General features: G+C 40.1%; 1 protein-coding gene and 1 long non-coding RNA gene across 3 annotated transcripts in view; both read left to right on the top strand.

Moving 5' to 3' along the window:
* Positions 1-9,197, top strand: part of F13A1 (coagulation factor XIII A chain) — a 129,232-nt gene extending 120,035 nt beyond the window's left edge. The window contains exons 14-17 of one of the 2 annotated variants that reach the window (XR_014175241.1): positions 1,914-2,050; positions 6,034-6,177; positions 7,015-7,745; positions 8,268-9,197. Coding sequence is in view for 1 of the 2 variants with exons in the window: in XM_081951380.1 (XP_081807506.1) it covers positions 1,914-2,050; positions 6,034-6,177; positions 7,015-7,021 (288 nt within the window). In the remaining variant the exon portion in view is untranslated. Of the gene's footprint in view, positions 1-1,913; positions 2,051-6,033; positions 6,178-7,014 lie in introns of both variants that reach the window. The other variant, XM_081951380.1, reaches the window with a different exon arrangement.
* LOC309391197 overlaps positions 1-24,285 on the top strand; it is a 330,437-nt gene that overhangs the window by 130,149 nt on the left and 176,003 nt on the right. The gene's annotated exons all lie outside the window — the stretch shown is intronic.

Below are 24,285 nucleotides of genomic sequence, written 5' to 3'. Positions count from 1 at the left end.
TGTTTCTTTGAAATAGTATAGTTTTGTAATGTCCATTTGTTTAAAATACACAAGCAGAGAATACTATAGGAAAACAGATCTCCTGTGTCTAATTTTTGGCAAGCGATGTTTATAGACTCCTTTCCCCAAGTCCCCAAACCTGTTTTCGTGTAGTTAAAATTCTCAGCATTTTGCATAGTAATTCCACACTGATTGTCTTTGTGGCAGAAAGCTTCCTCAAACTGTATTTAGTCCATATGTAATTATAGAGATGATATTCATTTATTTCTATTCTTATACACTGCTTTTCAGGAACCAGCCCTCCCGAGATGATTCGCAATATTTGAAAAACATAAGCAGTCATTATAACATATTGCGAAGTGTAAAACCATAATTTATAAAGCATAAAAACAAAACAAAAATGTTTAAAAGCAGCCATTAAGCAATATAAAAGAGTACAAGCAGTAAAGCATAAAAATTTCAAACAGAGCAGTTACGTTCAGAACAACTTAAATGCCAATTAAAAGAGAGTTGGAACAAAGAGCCTTCAGGGACCTAGAAATATATTTCTACTGTTGAAGCAGAGTTGGGATTCTACCAGTTCAAACTGGTTCAGTTCAGGTGGACCGGTAGTTCCAAAGATCAGCTGGGAGCGAACCAGTTCACCCCCATTAGCAAGTGGGCCCACTTGTCCCCGTGCTTTACCGACCTTTATCTTCTCAACTGGGTTGTGCGGCAAAATGGATTGCTGTGCCTCAGCTGTTTTCATTCCCAAACTGTAATCCGGAAGGTAAGTCTTCTCTAAATTGTGCGAAGCGCACGCTCAGCGAACTGGTTGTTAAACTGGTAGGATCCAGTAACGTGCAGTGAGGTTTATGGCTGGTGAGGCTGGTGACGTCATCAGCGTGAGCCGCAGTCCCCTTCATGTTGACTCAGGAAGGCAGGGAATGGGACCACGTGTGCAGGAGGCTTAAGCTGCCTCAGCCTCCTGCACACGTGGCCCCATTTCTCTCCTTCCTGACTCCTGAGTCAACATGAAGGGGACCACGGAGCGCGCTCCACGGGACCACGGCTCATGCTCCGCGGTCCCCTTCATGTTGACTCAGGAAGGTGGGGAATGGGACCACATGTGCAGGAGGGAGGCTGAGGCTAGAGGAGCCTCCTGCACACATTCCCGGACCACGTGTGCAGAAAGCTCCTCAGCGCCTTTTCCCTTTTCCCTTTTTTTTTTATTTTCATGATGAGAGCGGTGAGGCTCTGCCTCCCCTGCCTCCCCTGACCGCACGTCCCTGGTAGGATCCCACCTCGGTGTAGAAGGGTATTTCATAAGCTTAGAAAAGCACATTTCTAATTGCCCATCTTGTCTAACACCCTACAAGCAAAGCCTTAAAGCCAGTCATAGCATCACCACAAAATTATTTAATCCTAAATCTTTGAAAATCTTATGTTGTAGCTCATCCCATAATTATGAGTTGCATTCTCTTTGAAGGACAGACTGCCACAGAACACATTATAGCCTTAGTATAACTAGAGTTTATATGGGGCAGTCATGTAAAGCCATGTTAGCAAGAGAAGAGTGCAAAGCTAGTTTAATATAGCAGATAAAGGCACCAGGCTAGAAACTGGGGGGACCTTGGCATTCTACACCTGCCTTAGTCATATGGCCAATTGGGTAACTTTGGGTAGGTGTCTCTCAGGAACACAAAAGAAAGAAATGGTAAGCCACTTCAAAAAATATAGGCAAGAAAGCTACAGTGACTTGTTCAGGCAATCACCAGGAGACAAGATTGATCTGATGGCATAACATTAAGATATGAATTAGCTAGGGAAGAAGGAAGGTGTCATCCACGAAACTGAAAGGGACAAGATTAGAAAATGTTGCAATAATTCAATGTATTGTTATTTGATTTTAGTTTTCTTCTTTTTCCCTGCAGGTGCCTGGAGAGAAAGTTGTTGGTAAGGAGATGACAGTAATAGTGGAATTCCCCAACCCTCTGAAGCAAAATCTCACCAATGTCTGGGTCCGACTTGATGGCCCTGGTGTGCTAAAACCAGTCTCAAAATTATTCAGGTAAGGAAAGGCCTAGTATGGCATAGTTTTCTGGGTATTCATTGCAAAATGAACACTAAATGTGCCATCATATTTGAACAATATCGACTTCTCTCTTGAGGGCATTAAATTAATCTTCTCCAACAATTTGTTCTCCAGGTGTAGCAGGATTAAAGCTCCCGGGAACTGCAACTAGCATGGTTCTGATAACTGGGAATTTAGGGAGTGATTACCTCCAAAACAGTGGTGGAATTCAAAATATTTTTCTACCGGTTCTGTATGTGTGGTGTGGCTTGGTGGGCATTGCTTGGTGGGCATAGCTTGGTGGGCATTGCAGGGGAAGGATACTATAAAATCTCCATTCCCTCCCGACTCCAGGGGAAGGTTACTGCAAAATCTCCATTTCCTTCCGATCAGCTGGGACTCAGGAGGCAGAGAATAGATGGGGGCTTGGCTGGTCAGAGGTGGTATTTACCAGTTCTCCGAACTACTCAAAATTTTCACTACCAGTTCTCCCGAACTGGTCAGAATCTGCTGAATACCACCCCTGCTCCAAATAAGTGAATTAGAGGAATTGATCTAAATAATTATAAAACTATGTTCCTTCCCTGGGCATCAGTGACCACAAGATACTGTATCCAAATAATGAACAAGATAACTTCATATTACAGTAATGTGTTATTGGAATAGTTTAGCAGCTAAATTATGAAAATGTAATCCAGCAAAACTCATTTTAAATGTCACTTATTTTAAGAAAATGTGAATAAGATAGCATTTCTCTGCCTCATCCTCATTATCCTTACTGGTGTATCTGATATTGATGACAAAACTGTGGCATTCTTATAAATCTAACTCAAATTCCTTAAACATTGAAAAATTCCTATATACAGTAAATTTTCATGACACTTCCAAATGAGTCAGTCTGAAAACCATCAAAATGTGTTTGGGATCTAACTAATTTAATTCAGGTTCAGCTATGATGTAACTAAAATTATGAAGCTCTCCTTCAAAAGGCAAGATGGGGGGAAAAGGAGGGATGACCATTGAAAAGCCAGTTAGTCTTTCTTTCTTTCAGAAACCATAAGAATTGGTTTTTTAAAGTAATAATTTTTAAAAAGGGAGATTCTTGAGCTTATATTAATATATGTTACGGTGAAAGACCGAAATCTGGTGAATGTCGACATTCACCGGTGAAAGACCGAATATTTCATTACATCGTTTTACATTCGGACCTTCACCGGTGAATGTCGACATTCACATAGTCGCTTGGTGTATGTCCGAAAATACCCTTATCCTCTCGACACCCTTACCCTAATACCTCGGCTCCTCGCTTCCTTTTAAGCGTCTTCTATTCGCGGAGTTTTTTTTTTTAAAACCTGCGATCCTTAAGAAGACGCTTAAAAGGAAGCGAGGAGCCGAGGTATTAGGGTAAGGGTGTCGAGAGGATAAGGGTAATCCTCTCGACACCCTTACCCTAATCCTCTTACTCTAATACCTCGGCTCCTCGCTTCCTTTTAAGCGTCTTCTTAAGGATCGCAGGTTTAAAAAAAAAAACTCCGCGAATAGAAGACGCTTAAAAGGAAGCGAGGAGCCGAGGTATTAGGGTAAGGATGTCGAGAGGATAAGGGTATTTTCGGACATACACCAAGCGACTATGTGAATGTCGACATTCACCGGTGAAGGTCTGAATGTAAAACGATGTAATGAAATATTCGGTCTTTCACCGGTGAATGTCGACATTCACCAGATTTCGGTCTTTCACCGTAACACATACAAATTGAACCTGCTTGTTAATAGTGAAGATTTGCTGAGTTCTGAGTAGGGAGAGAATTTCACCTAAGGTTCAAAGTTCATTGCAAGGAAATTTCTTCTTTATTAATTATCTGGAGCAGTGGTGAAATCTAAATTTCCCCCTCACTGGTTCTGTGGGCATAGCTTGGTGGTGGTAGTGGGTTATGTGACTGGGTGGGCCAACTTTTTTTTCACTTCAGATTTTTTTTAGCTTTTTAAAGCATTTTCCCTGCCAGTTCGCCCGAACTAGCAGGGGGGAAATGCTTTTAAAAGTGGGGGGAAAGCTTCCGATGATTGGGCGGCTCATAGCTGAGTCGCGTAATCCTCTGAAACTTTTTTTAAAATGCCAGTTCACAGAACCAAGGACAATCATCCCTACCGGTTCATCCGGACCGGGCCGAACCGGGAGGATTTCACCCCTGATCTGGAGTCTACATAATCAAGTAAACTTTTTCGTTCTTTTATTGGTAATTGTAACATAATATTTTAATCTGGTTCTATTATTTTTAAATTGTTTTAAATATTTTACTGATTTTTTTTAGTTTTCTGCTACCATTGTTATATTTATTTTTTTATAATGATATTGAAAGAGTGGTTTTAAAAATAAGAGCAAGAGCAAGGAATCTACAATCATCTAGATATTGCTGAACAGTGATGTCCAGTATCTTACATCATTGTCAATGTTGTTTGGATCTGTGGGAAGTTGTAATTTAGCAGTCACTTGTGAGCTATAGGTTTCCTGTTCTTGTGTTAAATTATGGAACTATTTCAATATAAGGTGTGTTGTAAATGTTAATACAAGTACTGAATTACATTTTCATTTGGCATGATTGTGGTAAGTTAAAGTCATAGAAAATAAACCATCACAAATTGTTTAAATATTCATCCCATTTTCCTCATTATATTGAAGATGATAAATCACCAGTCCACCTTGATGGCTCAACACATTACTAAGAATCATCCATCACCACATTACTCCAAGTCAATCGAATTAGTTTGGTTTTATTTCATTAGCAAAAAATTAATATTTTTTTCCTCTGGGATACATTCCAGTTTTGTTTTTACTTATTTCTGAACAAGTCCTTTTGGAAATGCCACGTCCAATCCTCTAGATTATTTCTTCCTTGACAAAGCTATATGCAAGAGGTTATTTTAAGCCATCAAGATTTATTCAAAAATCTATGTTCTACTACACTGCAGTCACCAGCTTCAACGAGCATTCAAGATTTTGTTCATGATACTATAGAGTCAAGGCTTAAGTGGAAACAGTTCTGAAATTGCTTGTTATTAAATTAAAACTTAAAGATCTAAAAGCCAAACCACATGCTAAGCAGATCCATTGATAATCCAGTCTCACCTTCCATTTGTATATTTTTCATTAAGAATCTTGGATTCAAATGGGGACATAGCACTGGAGTAAAACAACTACTACTACTACTACTACTACTACTACTACTACTACTACTACTACTATTATTATTATTATTATTATTATTATTATTATTATTATTATTATTACCATTATTATCTTGATTTAAACACCTTTCTACAACTATAATTTGCCCAAGGTAGGAGAAAAAAACCAGACAAGTGAAGACAAATATATACAGTGTGACGTCAGATCTATAGCTGGAAAAAAATTGAGCAAATTTTAATTTTTAAAAGAAACTATCTAATATTACTGTCCTGATGTAAATCCATCCATTCTTCTTACAACTACCCTGTAAATTAAATAAAAAGATCTCATTCGTAAGTTGGCTCAAAAAAGAGCATGCCTCTAAGTGGTGATTGTGCATTTGCTTAGGTTGTCTAGATATGTGTACATTTATTAGGCTTTAAAATAACTCCAAAAATTGGAGATAGGTTATCTGTTCAAATCACAGGTTCTTTTTTCTGCTACCAAGGGTGGATTGCTGTCAGTTTTACTACCAGTTCGCAATGCGTGCATGCGCTGTTCAATGTAAGTTGTTCTTCGCACAGTCACTAAAAAACAAAATGGTGGTGGCCCAGCGGTGGCGAGGGAATCGGTTTGGGGCGTGGCAGGCCTGGGTCACTGTCAGTTCTGTGACCCAGGTCTGAATTCCACTACTGGTTCGGTTGAACCAGACCAAACCGGGAGCAACCCACCTCTGTCTACTACCAAGAATGCTAGTTTATATATTAGATTTATAAACCATGTCAAACTATGTTTGCATTATTGTATTTCACTGCAGAGAGATTCCAAAGAATTCAACCTTGATCTGGGAAGATAAATTTGTTCCAAAGCAACATGGCTCCCGAAAGTTGATTTCAAGCTTGAATTGTGATGCCTTACGACATGTCTATGGCGAGCTGGACATCAATATTCAGAGTGCCGAGTAAAGATCTTCTCCTTTCTTTCCTTTTTTTAATTCAGTAATTCCATCTTTCATTACAGGAAAGTAAAAGAAAAAAACTGCACTTTCAAACTTCTGCCATAATCCAGAAGTTGCCAAACATATGCTTTCTATTTCTTTTCCCAGTTAATTTTCAGAGGGGTTATTTTCCACTCAAAACTATGAACAATTAAGTTCATATAAACATATACAAATATACAAATATATTCATTTGCATCATGCCTTTCCTCAAAGTTAATTACATCAGGTACATAATCCCCACTTTTGTCACAAACAACACTGTAAAATCTGTTGAACTATGGGATTGTGATTAAGCACTAATCCTCACACTCATAAGATTTTGATTGAGAGTAAGATGGCCCAGAAGCAATTTAAGTCCAAGTCTCCCACTTCCTAACACAATACTCTTTATACCACCATACCAAATTACACACCAACATTATAAGTTTACTTACACTGATTTTCTTTTCCCATCAACGTCTTGGCTGAGATTTAGCACTGGACCGATTCTTTTTTTGTCCCAACCTGACATAAGCATCACTAAGGGAGAATAACTGAGCACCAATAAAAACAGAATTATTTCAACAAACAGCAGACAATTGCTCAATATGAATTAGTTCAAGTGATAATTAGTTCCCAACTAATAATAAGAATGCATGATTTACATATTAAAATCAGGACAATTTAAAAATATTTCAGCTTCTGGAGCATTCTGAATTTTAGTTTTAATTAAAACTTGATATCCCATAGATAGTTTGAAAGAGAGAGAAAAAATCAGGATAATAAAATGTTCTCTTTGTCGTCTTTTATTCCCAACAGGCTTTGATGTGTGCAAAGTGAGGGTTTGATTCCGAAAACATAGGTTGAATGTTTACCTTCTCACCCTAGCCTTTCATAATAACTTGATCCTTACCAGCGTTTTGAGCACTGTCGAGGCCCGATGTATAGAAGCCACCTTGTTTTTCATGGGGAAGAGTTAAAGGAGTCAGGAGATTTGCTTCAGCACTTCTGTTAGCAAGTTATATATCCAGAGGGCATCTTTCAGATTTTGCTGAGAATAGAAGCACAGCTGCAGCTATGTCTGAAGTGGGTGAGATCAAAACAAGCACAATGGTGGATGAGATGCTGTGATACTAGCTCTGCCCCTTTTGAATGGGCATGCAGCCTCAAAGTGGATTTTGAACCTCCTCTCAACAGTCAATGCAGCTACTTAGATACCAGCAATTTCAGTTGCAAATATTAATCTGATTGGTCTGTCAGGGTAACCAAAGTATTCTGAGTTAGGTGATATCTAATTGTGGCTGACTATTTCCATTAACTACATACAAATTGTGGGTTGAACTTGCTAGAATATCAATTGGCCGTGATTACTAATTGCTAGCAGAGGCATCTAGGATGATATATAAGAGGAATAAAAAGACACCCCACCCTTAAAGACTACCCTAACTGTGCTTGCATGGCTCTGTGCCTATTGTTTTGGTAGAGAGAGTGTAAGGGGTTAAATCCAACACTGGGACATTGACTCACAAGATGAATTCTTTTATAGGCAAGTTCGGCATAGCCGTGCTGTATGATTAAGCAAATTTTAAGAAATCTGCTCTAGATTTTTAAAATCATAGAAATTTACTTTCTTGAAACTTACAAGGTGGCATTAACCTAGCCAACTTTGTTCTCAAAGAGCTAAACAGGGCCATGGTGACTATTTGGATCAGAAGCTATCTGAACAACTCAGAATATGACAAAAATAAGTAAATTATGTACTGTTACCAAGACTGTAAGAGGGCAGCCATGTACGTTTATGCAGGCAGTCCTTGATTTATGACCATAATTGAGCCCAAAATTGTCATTGCTAATGTGAGATATTTGTTAAGTGAATTTTGCCCCATTTTACGACCTTTCTTGCCCAGTTGTAAAGTGAATCACTGCATTTGTTAAGTTGGTAATAAGGTTGTTAAGTGAACCTGGCTTCCTCATTGACTTTGCTTGTCAGGAGGTTGCAAAAGGGGATCATGTGACCTCGGGACACTGCAATTATCATAAATATGAATCAGTTGCCTAGCATCTGAATTTAGATCCTGTGACCACAAGGATGCTGCAACGGTTGTAAGTGTGAAAAATAGTCAGAAGTCACTGTTTTCAGTGCTGTTGTAACTTCAAATGGTCACTAAACAAGCTGTTGTAAGCTGAGGACTACCTGTAGAAGCAAAAAAATCAGGACTAGTCTAGTGACAGACTAACGGGATTTACTGAAAAGCCACTGAGTTGTAACTCATAAAAGCTTTTGTCTTTTAATAACATTTGTCTGAAATGATACTACCAGATACCTACTGTGGCCAAGAAAACTATATCGCCAGACTCATGAAATTATTAGCAGTCGAACTAGGCAAGGAAGACTTTACTTTTTCACAATTATCATCAAAATCATTTATTTTGACCTGGAGCCAACCCATTGTTTCAGAAGAAAAGTTGCTTGTGGAATATTCTACTTCAGGTCTCAATTGAGTTGGCTGTAGATAATAACATACTGTACCTTGGGTGGAATTTGTAGGGACAACTTGTAACTTAAGGCCCCAGCAAGGCAATTTTAAGTGGTCATTGATGATAAGCCTCTTAAGCAACTCTTTTGATGTTCCATGAGTTTATTCCTATGAGAAATTATCCAATTAAGTGCATTGTTAATGAAGTCAGTTTGTATGTAAAATCTGATTATGCTGCTTTACACCAAAGTCGACTACTGTTAATCTTCTTTTCACTTTTTGTGTCTTAAAAGCTTATATCTAAGGATATTTACCCATGTAGTATGGCTGTATTACTATTATCCTTCTCATCTTTTCTACCAGCTTCTCTTATTGGTATTTTAGGATTATATTACTTTGTTGTTTATCTGTATACTTTGCACCGGAGACAAATTCCTTGTGTATCTGATCACACTTTGCCAATAAAGTATTCTATTCTATTCTATTACCACAAAGTAATGCAATAAAAGAATCACCTTGTCTGCATGAGTCTCTTCCAGTTCTGGTTGTTTGAATTTAGAGTGTACGTTTTACTCCCTTTGGACAGTCTGCTCCTAATCTGCCATTTCCTAGATATGGTGGATTGCATTTTACATGATAAGTTCACCTATTGTCATAAATCAAGGATTGGCAATGCTGTACACCACAGCACCCAAAAGAGCCATAGATCACGTCTGCAAAACCTCTAGATCAAAATTGCCAGTTTAACTCTGGTTGTTCATTTCATCAGGTAGGTGATTACTTATACAGTTGATAATATCTATCTCACAGCAAGCAGCAGCAGCTAGGTCAGGAGTGTCAAACTCACGGCATCACGTTGTCATCCCATGATGTAGTGTGACTTTTTCCTCCTTCACTAAACCGGGGGTGGGCGTGGCCAGCATGTGATGCATCCGTCCCATGGGCTGCGAGTTCGATACACTTGATCTAGGCTTAACTTGGTTTTCTCAAAAACTAAGCAGGGTTTGGCTTTTTTAAATTCTTGGGTGGACAGCCAAAAAAATTTCAGCGCTCCTGGAAAATGGAAAAATCATATTGGGAGAAAACTAAAGCAAGCCATATATTTAATGTTGCCAAGAAAACTGGGATCAATACTTGACTTATGGCCTTCTTTACACAATTTCTGAGTGTAAGTTCAATTGAATAAACTTTATTTTAAATAAACCCACATGAGGCTATCTGAAAAACAAGCAAACTTTAATTAATCAATTTGCCTATCCTTCATTTAGCTGAGTTTAAATGTCGGCTGAGACATTGGTGATCACATTGCCATAGATAGAATGTATTTGCATCTTGTTCTGTAAGTAAACATGGGGTCCTCCACAACCTAAATATCTAATTATTTGATTAAATATTTGACAATGGCAAATACGTGACTTTGGGCAAGACGATAAAAGACTGACCATTTTTGGAATCGGTATTGTGTAAGTTTAAAAAAACGATTGCCACGTCTCCCAACTTTGAGAGTTCCAATTTAATGGGGGGAAGTAACGGAGGCTAAGAATCAAGTTAGTGAAGTTGGGGCTTGAAAGCTAAATCCATGATTAAACAAACTGGGGAAGTTGAGCCTGAAAGAAAAAGAAGGCGAAGAAAAGAAGTCCCAGCAGTCTTCATATACTTGAAAGATTGTTAGAAGGAAAACAGTGTGGATTTATTCTTCATTGTTCCAGAGGATAGGACAAAAACAAATGGGTGGAAACTTTCCAGATCCTAATTTAAATAAGGAAGCATTTCCTGACCTTGAGACTATCAAGGAGTAGAACAACCTGCCTCCTTCAGTCATGGCTGCTCCATCACTGTAAATTTTCAAGCAAAGGCTAGATAGCCATTTGTCTAAAATGGTATTAAGATTCCTGCCCTAAGTAGAGATTGAAGGAGAAGACCTTCAAAATCCCTTCCAACCCTGTTCATCATTCTATGAACCTCTTAGCAACCAAGTTTCTTCATTCTTGGATGTCCAAATTCCTCTGGCTTTTTCTCGTACTGCTTCACTGCTCCAATAACCCACCTGTCAGAAGTACTTCTCATTAAAAACAGGGTGTTTTATTACAAGGTCTTTACAGTACATGCAATGGTTCTGAGAAACAGACCTTGTCCAAGCATTGATCAATACCTTGAGTGTTTTCATACGGTGGAAAAATAGTCCTGCACATATACAAACATGCATGACAAGTACAGTATATGGAATGGAAACACTTTGCAAAAATGTTTTTTTTATTATTATTATTATTATTATTATTATTATTATTATTATTATTATTACTATACTATAGTAGTAGTATTACTATTTGTTATGGCCTGCCAACACCCTGCGGATTCAAACAGTGAGGAGGTTGGAGTGGAACATGGGCCAGTCCTGGAGTCTGGGGAAGGCTTTGATGAGGGCTCTGTGTCAGAGGCAGAGAAAGGGCCAGAGCCGTATGCCAGTTATCAGCTGCCTTCAGAGTCAGACATCAGTGAGGCAGACTGTTCCCAGTGTGCGCATGCGCAGAGTTGCCAGACAAAGGGAACAGCTAAAGAATAGGGGTCGACTTGGGAGTAAGGCCATAGGTGGACAATAAATGGCCACTCTCAGAGGAAATAAAAGAGGAGCAAAAGGGGTGTGGAGTTTGCGGGAGACAATTAGTTCACTTAATTGGTTTGCGACTCTCCGAGACTTCTTGCCATGTTTTGCAGATATCTGCCTTGCAGCTCTCCAAGCCAGATAAGATCTGTGATTGTAAATCCTCCCTTGAAAGATTTTGCTCTCTGTGAATGAGCAGAATTCACAGTAAATTAATAAAAGGGCTTTTGTCAGGACCAGGAGTTTGCTTCATGTTCTTGGGAAGCCTAGATCAGAACACTATTAATACTTTGCATTTCTCTCAAAAATCTGGGAGTCTACTAATATTCTATACTAATAGTATTCTGTTCCTTCATGAATATAAGGTAATTAATACCTTTCCCTATCTACAATAAAAGCTCAATAACAAGGTTTTTGTATATATACAGTAGTTTATTACATGCAGAAATATCAATAATATCTATTTGTCTTGACTTGAGCAATAGACACATTTAAGGTTTTCTTCTGCATAGAAACCTATTTTATATTACACTGTATAAAATCCATAGTGTACTAGAAATGCCAAGCTTGATTAACACAACACGTGAAAGCTTCTGTTAGACCTTTCTGGAAGTTCTTTGTACAATCAGGAAAACTGAGACGCTTTGAAAAGGATAACACAACCGGAAAGCTGAGATTCACAACCTGCAAAATGCCACAATGAAAATTGTTCTTAGTCTCTTGCTCTTCTATAGACTAGCTGTCCAGAACACAGCCTGTAATGCAGCCCTAAGCCTTTTTCTCTGAAGGAAATCCAATTGAGTTCAATGGGAATATTCCTTAGTAAGCCTACTGATTGTTGCTGCTTTAGTTCAGCCTGCACTATATTTTGGGGAACTGTTGATATTGTTTGCTTCTGTGCTTAGCAATTAAAACAATATCAACTATGAATGAAGGTGAATATACATGTCCCAGGATAATGTTGCAGGATCCAATCTGGGTCAATCACTGGGACTAGAGGTATTGTCTTCCGAGCTTTTGGACTCATCCTGGAGTCAATCTTCAGGGAACTTCAGAGAGAAGTTCCTTGAAGATAGCCTCCAGCATGAATCTGAAAGCTTGGAAGACAAAACCTTTTGTCCCGGTCACCAACCCAAATTGGATCCTGCAACAGCAACTCTTCCCATTTCAGTTTGTTTGCTTCCTCATGAGGAGGGAAGCAGAGAAAATGGAGCATCAACATCTCCATCAATGAGCAGAAGATACAAGAAGACATAGGGCAATGGACAGCTTCGTGTCTCATCCTGTTTCAATCTGACTGAAGCTCCTGAGGGAGGAAAGAAAAACGAGAGTGCCACAAGCTATCTTATAGCGGCATCAATAAGCAAGCCCAGACACCAGCTTCCTTCAGCAGCTAAGAATAGAAGACCTCTGCTTTCAAAATAAAATGCCCAGACCTGTCTTTTCACCTCCCTTTACCAGGCACTTTCAGGTATATTCAGCTAGAAGTGATGCAAAGCTCTAGAGGGCTACAATGTGCTACAGTGACCCTCGTGCGTCCATGCAGTTTTGCCGGATGACCAGTTCCAAGCTCCACTGCTTGATCCTCAAAAGCCACCTCAAGCCATTTCATTTATGTCACCAGAGCACTCCTTCATTTTAACTTTTGATGTTATCGATAGCTTCAGCCAAATGCTAAACACATTTTAAAACAGAAAAAGGAATAAGGAAAGAGGTGGGCTGCTGTCGGTTTGGACCGGTTTGGGCAAATCGGTAGTTCTGACCAGCGGCTGAGCCCACCCACCTGGCCTGGCGCTATCCCATCCTATATAATCACCATTTTTTCGATGCTGCACGCATGCTCACATTTTTGGTTCGAGTCGAACTGGTTGTTACAGTATGTGACACCCACCTCTGAATAAGGACTGTATGTTATGGCATGCACCCATATACGTACACCAGTGGTGGAATATGACCGGTACGCCCCGATACGGGCGTACCGGTGCCTGCTGGGAGCACCAGGTACTGTTCTGGTATGGTGCTCCGGAGGGCCCACCCATGTTCCTTACCTGTATTTGAGCTGTTTGGGGCTTCGTGCATATGCACGGAGCGTACAACGCCTGCGCAATGCTCCACCAAGCAACTGGAGCAACGTGGAGGCATTGCACAGAGTCGTGGGTGGTAAGTACACATGCGCGTGCTGCACATGTGCATGCACGCTGCACATGTTCATGTGGTTACAGCCAGTCCCGTTGCACCATACCGGTTGCAATGGGATCTGGAACCCACCACTGGCGTACACAGAAAGAAAAACATGCAAGTTGAGTTAGTATCTGGGACAGATGAGTGAGTGACTAGAAAAGTTGCAAAATTGGCCAATGTCTGGGCGGGCTGAATAAAATCAACGTGCACTTCAAGAGCTAAGCTGATAAACCAGAAATCAGCGTTAAGTGGCATTTTAACATATCAGAGTTAAAAGAATTAATTTAAAAGCATAAGGAAAGGTGCAGCAGAAAAGCATATTTTGAGACAATCACCTAAATCAGGGGTGTCAAACTCGATTTCATTGAGGACCGCATCAGGCTCTTTGACCTTGGGAGCCAGGGTGGGCATTGCAAGCTCAACATCACTCGTGTCAGGGGTGCCTGTGGTGGCCAGAGCTCTCTGCCAGTGAAAACAGGCTTCTGAGCCCCGTTTTCGGCTGTGACGACCTCCTGCAACCCCGTGCCCTTGAAAATGGAGCTCGGGAGAGGTGCAAACTCCCAAACTCCATTTTTACTGGCAGAGGCACCACAGCCCAGTCCTTCACTGTTTCCAGAGCAGCCCGTGGGCCAGATCCGGCCCCTGGGCCTTGAGTTTGACACCCCTGACCTACATGAATCAGATAGATAAATAAATATGTTGCTGGAAATTTGTGAAGAGCTTACCTAACAGGAATGTGGATTTCCCAGACAACTTTTTTAATGAATCATTGAAAAAAATGGAATAGGACGGTGTGTATTGACAAGTAATTCCCACACCTGCTCATTTCTTGCCTCACAGTAGAAAATATGCAAATGTTTGGTCATATTACATGACTGATTACTGTCCAGTAGTAGCCCTATGAACTATGTGGCCATCTCAACCCTACCGACACTGTTTTCCCATCAGCTGGAACTGAACCTATATCTTTCAATATATAAACATATATACTAGGGTGCTCTAGTCCTTGCAGAATTGTTTCCTAAGCCTGTTACCTCTAGATGGGGCTAAAGAGTCTTTGGCCAAATGACAACAGCAAATATATAAGCACCTATCCAGCTGTGTACAGAATGGAGTTGTTTGCAGGAGGCCAGGAAAGGCTGAATGACAGAAGCTTTAATTCCTGATTATCCGAGTCAAGAGGGATACAATGTAAGCCATTCCGGGCACACCAATAGTCCTTCACAGGCTGTGAAACAACATCTGGGAGCAGAAGGCAGCGGTTCTTTTTAGCATATAAAGCAAAAGCAAATTATGACGGAGCCAGCATGGGAAGGCACTCATACTTGAAGGATTCCATTTAGCCCCAGTGGGGAAGGGGATATTAGAGAGAAGAATGAGTGACAAGCCAGATGATTTTCCAAAGCACAAGAGGGCAGGCAAGAAACAATGGATGGAAATCAATCAAGGTGAGAAGCAACCTGGAATTAAGGAGAAACTTCCTGACACTGAGAACAATTAACCAGTAGAACAGCTTCCCTTCAGAAGTTGTGGGTGCTTCATCCCTGGAAGTTTTTAAGAAGATACTGGACAGTCACTTCTCTGAAATGGTATATGGCCGTGATGGCAAACCTATAGCACATGTGCCACAGGTGACACACAGTGTCCTCTCTGTGGGCATGCAAGCCATCGCTCCAGTTCAGCTCCACTGCACATGTGATCATCAGGACTCTGCTGTGCATGGGTGGGAGGCGGGTCGCATGCAGGGGTACGTGCGCAGGCATGAAGTGGGAGGGGCATGTGGGGGGGCATGCGCGCCTTGCATTTTGGGAGTTCAGGCATGTGTGTGTGCTTTGGGCACTCAGTCCAGAAAAGATTAGCCACCACTGGTATATGGTCTCCTGTTTGAGCAAGGGGCTGGACTAGAAGACCTCCAAAGTCCCTTCCAGCTCTATTCTGATCCTGATCCTCAGATGCATTTTAAAGACACAATGCAAAATGTCTGCTTTTGCGGGACCTTGTCACCGAACACTAAAAATATGATCTGAGCTGAAATGGGAAGGACTCTGTAGGAAGAAAAATCCATCTGATTCAGTCCAAGCTTATTTCCAACACTGGAAATAAGTTCCAAGCTGGTGCTGGAAATAAAATGGAGGCTGATTGGAAAAAAGGATTCCATTTATTGATGAGGAAAACCAGTATGTGCTTCTGGAACAGCTGACAAATTATGCACTTGATGAGTGCAAGGATTTTTATACTGTTTCTGAAATGCTGCAGGGTTGTGTAGTGAACCTGGGTGCCTTGCTATTCTAATGGTGGTGGGTTAATCTTATTATGTCCTAAAGGTCATGCCTCGTTCTCAGAATTTGGCGGGGGGGACATATACCTTTTAATCCCATCGCTGGAGATGAAGGTGCTTTGTTTATGAATAGGCTGGCCCAGTCTTTCTTAATGGGCACAAAATATCCATCTCTAAAAACTTCAGGCATCTGCTGGAGGTTATTACAATACAATACAATACAATACAATACAATACAATACAATACAATACAATACAATACAATAGTAGAGTTGGAAGGGACCTTGGAGGTCTTCTAGTCCAACCCCCTGCCTAGGCAGGAAACCCTATACCGTTCCAGACAAATGGCTATCCAACATCTTCTTAAAGACTTCCAGTGTTGGGGCATTCACAACTTCTGGAGGCAAGCTTATTAAGAAAGACTGGGGGTGCTTTCTGCCTTTAAGAACATGTTTCTCCATTTCTCCTTTGGGGAAATGCAATATTCTGCCTCTTTTAATATTCCCCAAAATATTTCATTCTCTAGGACCGGGTGTGTGCGTGTGCGTGATTACTTCTTACAACTCTATAGGTGGATAAAAATGCCAAAGTTGGATTTTCTCAGGCTTTTGCTCTATGGGTGCAATGGAGCCCAAAAGTTTCAAAATATTTTTTTTGTTGAATAACACGTAATCTACTGAGGTTTTTCATGTTGATATTAGCACTTCTTCACATTGTCCCTTAATTCTTCATTCCATTCAACCATTGAAATGTACATGTTAAATTGATCCATCACCAACAAAATTTTATATGGAGTAATTGTATGGGGGGGGGGGGTGTTGTGTTACAGACTGTAATGAGTACTTGTAATAGATTGTGAGTGCTTGTAATAGTGATGGCTAACCTTTTTGTCATAGGGTGCCAAAAGCGTGTGCATATGCCCACACCAATAATGCAATGCACGCAAGACACCCCCCATGTGCCCCGCACCCTAGTATGTGTGTGTGTGACCCCCCTGCTCCCCCCACCCCCATGCATGCCATGTGCCGCCCCCCCCCCATGCCCCATTTTGGGCCAAATAGGCCTCCCTGCAGCCTCCTGGGACCAAAAACAGGCCACGGGAGGACCATGGTGCATCCATGCACCCCATTTTGGGCTTAGTAGGCCTCCTCCATGCCCCCACATTTGCATGTGACCCCCACCAGCCCTCCCACGCATGTGCATGCATCTCCTGCATGCGCCCTACCCCCCCATGCATGTGCGAGAGAGACCCGAAAATCAGCTGGCCGGGGGGAGATGCGCATGCATGTGCAGTGGAGCTGAACTGGGGCAATGGCTCTCGCATGCCAGCAGAGAGGGCTCTGCATGCTACCTGTGGCAACGTGCCATAGGTTCGCCATCACGGTACTAGGCTGATAATATTTGTCCTTTAGAATGGAAAATAATACAAACTCATCTACTTGTTGATCCAAAGTCTATATCCAAGCTTTCAGCTAATTTCCCCATATGATCAGGCTTTTATTCTGCAATCTGGATTATCGCATAACGTCAATTTAGTATGTGAAAAAGTCTCAAAAGGGCAAAGTAGATTCCCCATGCTGTGATTTATTCTTCAGCCTTAGATGGATAAAAATATCCCAACTACTGCACAGTTTACAGAATTCATGTTAGTGGCAACATATGAATGAATTATTTATTGACATAGATTAGTTATAAATGGTTATAATGAAACCTTTTGTTGAAATGCTTATGTAGACATTATATTGATGTGTACAAATTTGTGAATATATGTCTTGAACATTTTCCTTTCCTTTCCTTAATGCTTTGTGTACAGCATTATCCATCCTTCCTTTTTGCTTGCTTTATGCAATCAATTAATAAAAGCAATATATAAACAGTATATATACATTTTAAAATAACAACGCAGACTTTAAAAGTTAATAAAACCATTGCAATGATGTTTATCGGTGTCACTCTGATTCAAAAAGCCAGAAGCTTTTTAAGTATTTCAGGTTAAGATGACAGGAAAAATATTCTTTTCTTTCTCCTCCCTGCTTCTTATATTTCTTTTTTCTTTCCTGGGACATCTGTGGCTCAACTATGCCATTTGGCTCTTCCTTTCCATTCATCTTATTTTGCAGAAGATGGTCTGCTGAGTCAAAGCTTACATTTTCTTTAAGTAATGGTTGCATTTTTCACAAATGTCAATGATCTTGTATTTCTACTCTTGTTCTCTTATGTCTTTCAGAACCACAGTTGAAAAGTCCGAAGGGGACTAATGAAATTTGAACCTGTAAATAACCGTGGGAAAGTAAAAAGGTGAAGCATTTCCCGAAATGTGAAAAATTCTTTCCTTTTGTTTCTCAGTAAACAGCAAACAAATTGAACAAACTGTACTTGAGACATATTTAGACATATTGGACACAGAAGGTCCAGTCCAGTCCAGTATCCCTTTTAGAAATGAAGATATAACATTGTCACACTAAAAGCTTCACTTGGTTCTTGAATAACCTATTTCAGGCCACTTCACCCTCCAAAAATAGCAAGGGGGGAACAAAGAAGGTTAAACATCTATAATTGATTACTTATTGATTTACTTACCGTATTTTTCAGAGTATAAGATGCACTTCCCCCCTAAAAGAGGATGAAAATGTGGGTATGTCTTATACACCAAATGTAGCCCCGCCTACTCACTGACCTCCACCCTTTGATCTCTTCCTCTCAGCAATTTGCCTCCTTGCAGCAAACAGCAAACAGCCTGTTTCAGCTTCAGCACAGCCTGATTAGCATTTTCAGCCTCCACATTCCATTTTTGGCCTCTGTGCACCCCATTTTCCACCCAGTCCTATCCCCACCACCCGGAACGGGCACACTGAGGCAGCTATAGGCTATGGCAATTCCTGCAGCCTGAAACAGCTGATCGTCAGGAGGCCAATCAAACCGACAATCAGCTGCTTGTGCTAATCAGGCTGTGCTGAAGTTGAAACAGTCTGTTTGCTGTTTGCTGCAAGGAGGCAAATTGCTGAGAGGCAGAGGCAGATTTTTTTTCTTGTTTTCCTCCCCAAAAGCTAGGTGTGTCTTATACTTTGGAGCGTCTTATACTCCAAAAAATATGGTACTTATTTTTCATGTTTTTAGACCACCCATCAGCTTCAAGACATATAATTTACGTATATTTTAATATCAATTCAGTTCAATTATTTAAATACACAGTAGTTGACGAAATTCCCTTTGGTTACATTAAAAAATTACAATTTGGTTGCAAGCTTTGGAGTGACTCTGGAAGCTGCACTCAAGATTGTTGGTCCAGTACTGGTTCAGGAATCTCAGGTAGATTACTTGCTTATTTATCTGTTGCATTTACATCCTGTCTTTCACTAAGGAGCCCAAGACAGTGATCATGGAACAATTTTTAACTTTGCAAATATAAATCTTGTAATGTTAGTTGGGCTGAACAATACCAGCTGGCCAATAGTCAATCACATGGTCAAGGAAAACTTACAGATGAGTTTCTTTGGTCCCCATTTATGGGTTCTCACCACTACATCATACTGGTCATGGAGGACTTCTGCTTAAGAAGCCCTGGAGAATATAGCCAGCTAAAGCAAACACTGAATTTCTCCCAATGAAAGTCAGCTATATGTATTCCTAAAACAGGCGATCTGTTGCCAAGAAAACTACATGGATGTTCCCCCCCCCCAAAAAAACCCCACCCCTACACAGAATTTATTTTTTCATTACAATTGCATATGGTTCTTTGCAAAGGAATATTTTAGACAAAGCCCAGCCACAGGCAATGTACAAAATAAACGCACATTATACCAAGGTAAAAAATAGAAAAAGAAAGCAAGAAAACACAAGTGTTTGAGGGAGGGGTGTCCCAGTCACATAGATCCCATTTAATCTGATATTTGATTCTAAAACTACAGATGTCAATGTAATGAATGCATGAGTCCCAACTAGTAAAGAAAAATAGCAGCGCTGCACATTTCTCATTAAAATAGTTTACTTTTTTTTCAATGACATATCCAATTCTTACATCTATGACTAGTCACATTTGTACCAGCTTAGCTTCTCAGTATGTGTTATCATTATGAAGCTGCGATTCACTAATTAATGTATTAGACCTCAAGGAGACCTACATGGGGATGTCCATCCATTTTATCCTTCCAACAATTTTTTAAAGCAAACTGGGCTGCAACTGAGAAAGAAAGAGAGAAAGCAAGTGACTGTGCCAAAGTTACCCTGTGAGTCTTCAGGGGTGACCATAGTCCTGAACCTGAGTTACCTCAGTCCTAGTAGAATACTCATCTTCTCTCTTGTTGTTATCTTCTCAGTGGCAATTGCAGGTTTGCGTCTTTTAAAGGGAGCCAATAACTAATGCTAGCCATATCCCAAACTGTGTGGTGGAGTCTCATGTATACTGTTATTTAAAACCATCAGATCTCTTACAAAAAAAAATGTAATAGTACTAGATAGTACTTAGATGGGAGCAAAATGGATGATATTGGATGTTTGCAACCTAAATATGGTAACTTTACCAGTTTGGTATAGTGGTTAAGGCACCATGCTAGAAGTTGGGAGACTGCAAGTTTTAGTCCTGTCTTAGGCACAAAGCCAGCTAGATGACTTTGGTCTAGTCATATTCTCTCATCCATAGGAAGAAGACCAAGGCAAAGTAATTCGCAAATCATGCCAAGAAAAATTGTTTAGGTAATCTTCAAAATGAACAACTCTTTCTGTCTCCGTCTCTCTGTCTCCCCCCCCTCTCTCTGTCTCTCTCTGTCTCTCTTCCTGTGAGAGACAGAGAGACAGAGAGCTTGGTTACATCTTTGGCACAAAATATAAAGCATCCTGATTCAAAAGTGCGAGGTATCAGAAGTCTAGATGTATCACATGCACTCCCAGGGTTATCCAAGTATCTGAACGAGGTTACATTAGGTCTGAGTTTGGCCCCCATCTTCTTATTGACTGGCCAAAAGCAGCTAAATGTCGGAAAATGTATCTGCTTTTGATTAGTCTGCAATCAATACCTGGATGCTTAACTGATACATTAAATCTGATTCTAGAAGCAGAAGCTCAGCTCAGGAACTATTGAGTTACAGTTGACTTGAAAAGTCTCCCTTGAACAGCTTGGCAGTTTATCATCAAAATGCCAAAAGAATATTTACAAATGTAGAGTCTCTTTCTCCCTTGCTTCCTATCAGGAGCTGGCCAAAATGAAACATATATATTTTTTAAAAAGGATAATGTTTCTCCTGAAATCCAAGTAAAATTAATTTGATGGCTATGAATTCTATATGAACACATATTATAAGTACATTTTTTTAAAAGGCAACCTCTTAGCCTATATATTTAAATTCCATGCCAATTTTAAAAGATTCTAATTAACATAGACATTGATATTAATTCTTTAAGGGTGTACTTTATTTCTTTCTCGGAAATGGAACCCCACTGTATTCAGTAAGAGTTATTTCTGAATAGGCAGGCACTATTGCTATTGCCGCTTAATTAACCCAGGAATAGGTCCTAATGAATTTATAGGGCTTTCTTCAGAGTAGATTGTTAAAATGCACAAAGCCCTTGACCTCTGCCACATGGATAAACATTGTCAAGTTGGAGCAGTGACCATGTTATTTCTCTTCTGTTAATTAGTTAAAACACATTGTTGATCTATTGCTTAAATACATAAAATACATCAAAACATGCAGACTTAAACCAATTTTCTTTTTATTTCAAGGCAATTTGGATACAGTTTATGAAATAGGCAAGTGAAGAGACACCAGAGGTGGGATTCAGCTGGTTCGGACCAGTTCACCCGAACTGGTAATGGAAATCACGGGTGGGCCTGCCCACCCATCCTGGCTCTATGCCGTCCTGTTTAGGCGCATTTTCAAGCTGCGCACATGCGTGCAAGCCGCATGCGCGGTCAAAGTGCATGCGCAGAAGGCCGAGTGCATGTGTGGGCAGGGCACATGCAAGCAAAGCGAGCGCACACGCGCCCATACTCACATTTGCAAACCACTAGGAAAAGTAAGTGAATACCACCCCTGAGAGACACATATGTTCAACAATCTCCATACTCACTGATTCCTTGCCATGGATATTTCAACTTATTTTCAGATTATTTTAAAAAAATGATACTGTAGACCAAAGTTGTTTTCCTCTGTAATCAGATCCATAATACACTTGGCTTATCAGAATGTGGATTTTAAATTCTTAGTAATGCCCCCTTTTAAAAAAAATCTCATTTTTAGAATGATGTATCAGTCCATCTTCTGTTTCTTAAGCACTCGGACCAGAGAAACATGGATGTTACATTAGGACATACTTTATATTCTGTCATATATGAGTTTTTGTACAACTTCCATATACATACATTCCCTGGAGGGGGGAAAGTTCTCTGTTTTTATCCTGAATGGTGTTTTTTATTGATCACAGGTAGCCAGTGACCAATTTCATACTATTCTGGACTTATAAAGTGTAAATGGCCATAGATCCTTCACTGGGTTCAAACCTTCTGTCAGGAACTGAACCTTTGAGCCATAGGCTTTTAGGTGATTAGGTACCAAGGTCTTCATAGAAACTGAATGGTTCACTTAGATCAAGCCCCCATTTAGTCTGGGAGAATTAGGAACATTACAGCACCCATAAAATGAAGGAATCTCATAACTCAAAAGAAAAGGGCTTTTAGTAAACCTACATTTTTCTACATACCCTTCCTTCTGATTCTACCCTGGGCATCCATTCTTCCAGTGCAAGCTCTAAAGATGAACTTCATATGCATTGGGCACTATTCAAACTGGATTGCCTGGGCAAATAGCCTTCTGAAGATGGCAGGGATACTTTGGGAGATTGGAAGCAGGAACTGAGAGAGACAGTAGTAGAGTTGGACACATCCACCAAATTGTTTCTTTCGTGTGGAGAATAGTGGAGGGAACACCTAGCATCCTGCTTTACTTTGTTCTGTTTTTAATAACAACATTAAAGAGTTAAGGCTAGACTATCCAAAGGTCATTTTCTTTGGGACAGTCTATTCCACAGTATTGTATCCAGGCACTGTAAGCTGTTCTCTGCCTTTTGATAGAGAAATACAACTAGTGTAGATTGAAATCCGCAGATGGTTCTGTTATTTGCCCGTTGCTCATCTCTTATGTAACCTTTCCAATAAACAATACAGATTTTTCTTCAACCTGTTCAATGTTCATATTGCAGATTTCAGGAAATAATAAATCAGGTTCACTATTTACCAGATGTATTTTTTAAATCAATCAATCCATCCATGTCTTTAAAGATTCCTGTAAGAATTTCATCGTTTGGAAAGTTTTAGCAGTTTTCCTTATATGGTAAAGTTCTGATATTCAAATAAGGCCACAAGGACCCCAGATTTTAATTAGACAGAAATAATGTAATGGTTTTATTTTAAAAAAAAATATGTATATGTTTTTTGGAGAGGAACAAGAAGGATGTAGTTGCCTTTTAAAACTTGAAAAACTTTTCCCCCCTGATTCTAGATCTAGCATTAGATCTAGCAATTCAGCAATAGAGATTTGGAATGGAAATAGACCTTTAAAGCGCTCCATGGCTTAGGCCCAGGGTACCTGCGAGACCACCTACTGCCACCAATAGCCTCCCACCGTCCAGTACGATCCCACAGAGTTGGCCTCCTCAGGGTGCCGTCGGCCAGACAGTGTCGGCTGGTGACCCCCAGGGGGAGAGCCTTCTCTGTGGGAGTGCCTTCCTTCTGGAATGAGCTGCCCCCGGAGCTTCGCATAATCCCTGACCTCCGGTCCTTCCGACACACCCTAAAAAATTGGCTTTTCCAGCAAGCCGACCTGGCCTGTTAATTTTAACTGATTTTTAAAATGTGAGTGTTATATAAATTGGGTTTGTTTTTTGGACTGTTTCTAATTTCCTTTTAACTTTTGTACTATGTATTTTTTAATGCTGTACGCTGCCCTGAGTCCTTGGGAGAAGGGCGGCATATAAATCCAATAAATCCAATCCAATCCAATTTCCAACCGAGTTCAGTTTTCCAAGAGTTCAGTACAGGTAGTTATCACCTTACCACCACAATTAAGCCCAGAATTTATGTTACTAAGTAATTGTTGCTGATTTTTTACGGCTTTTCTTGCCACATTTGTTAAATGAATCACTGCTGTTGTTAAATTAGTAACATAATTGTTGTGAAGTGAATCTGGCTTCCTCACTGACTTTGCTGGTCAGAAGGATGCAAAAGGTGATACATGATGCTGGAGATGCTGCAACAGTCATAAGTGTGAAAAATGGTCATAAGTCACCTTTTTCAGTGCTGTTGTAACTTTAAATGAACTGTTGTAAGTCAAAGACTACCTGTAGTAATCTATCAGATTTCCACATCATCTTGTCCTTTCAATGCCAAATAGTACAAAATGGATATTTATTTGCATAGGCATATTTCCCTAGCACATGCCTTTGTTATATAACATTGCCAAATACACTGTACACTTTTTTTTGACACAACCATATCTATTGAAATGTAATAGGTGCATTTCAAAACAAATCGGAGTCCAATATTACTGTAAGTTATAATA

The sequence above is a fragment of the Natrix helvetica genome (assembly GCF_964273705.1).
Source record: "Natrix helvetica genome assembly, chromosome: 4".
Classification (NCBI taxonomy): domain Eukaryota; kingdom Metazoa; phylum Chordata; class Lepidosauria; order Squamata; family Natricidae; genus Natrix; species Natrix helvetica.
This window is presented reverse-complemented; position numbering and strand designations above follow the sequence as displayed.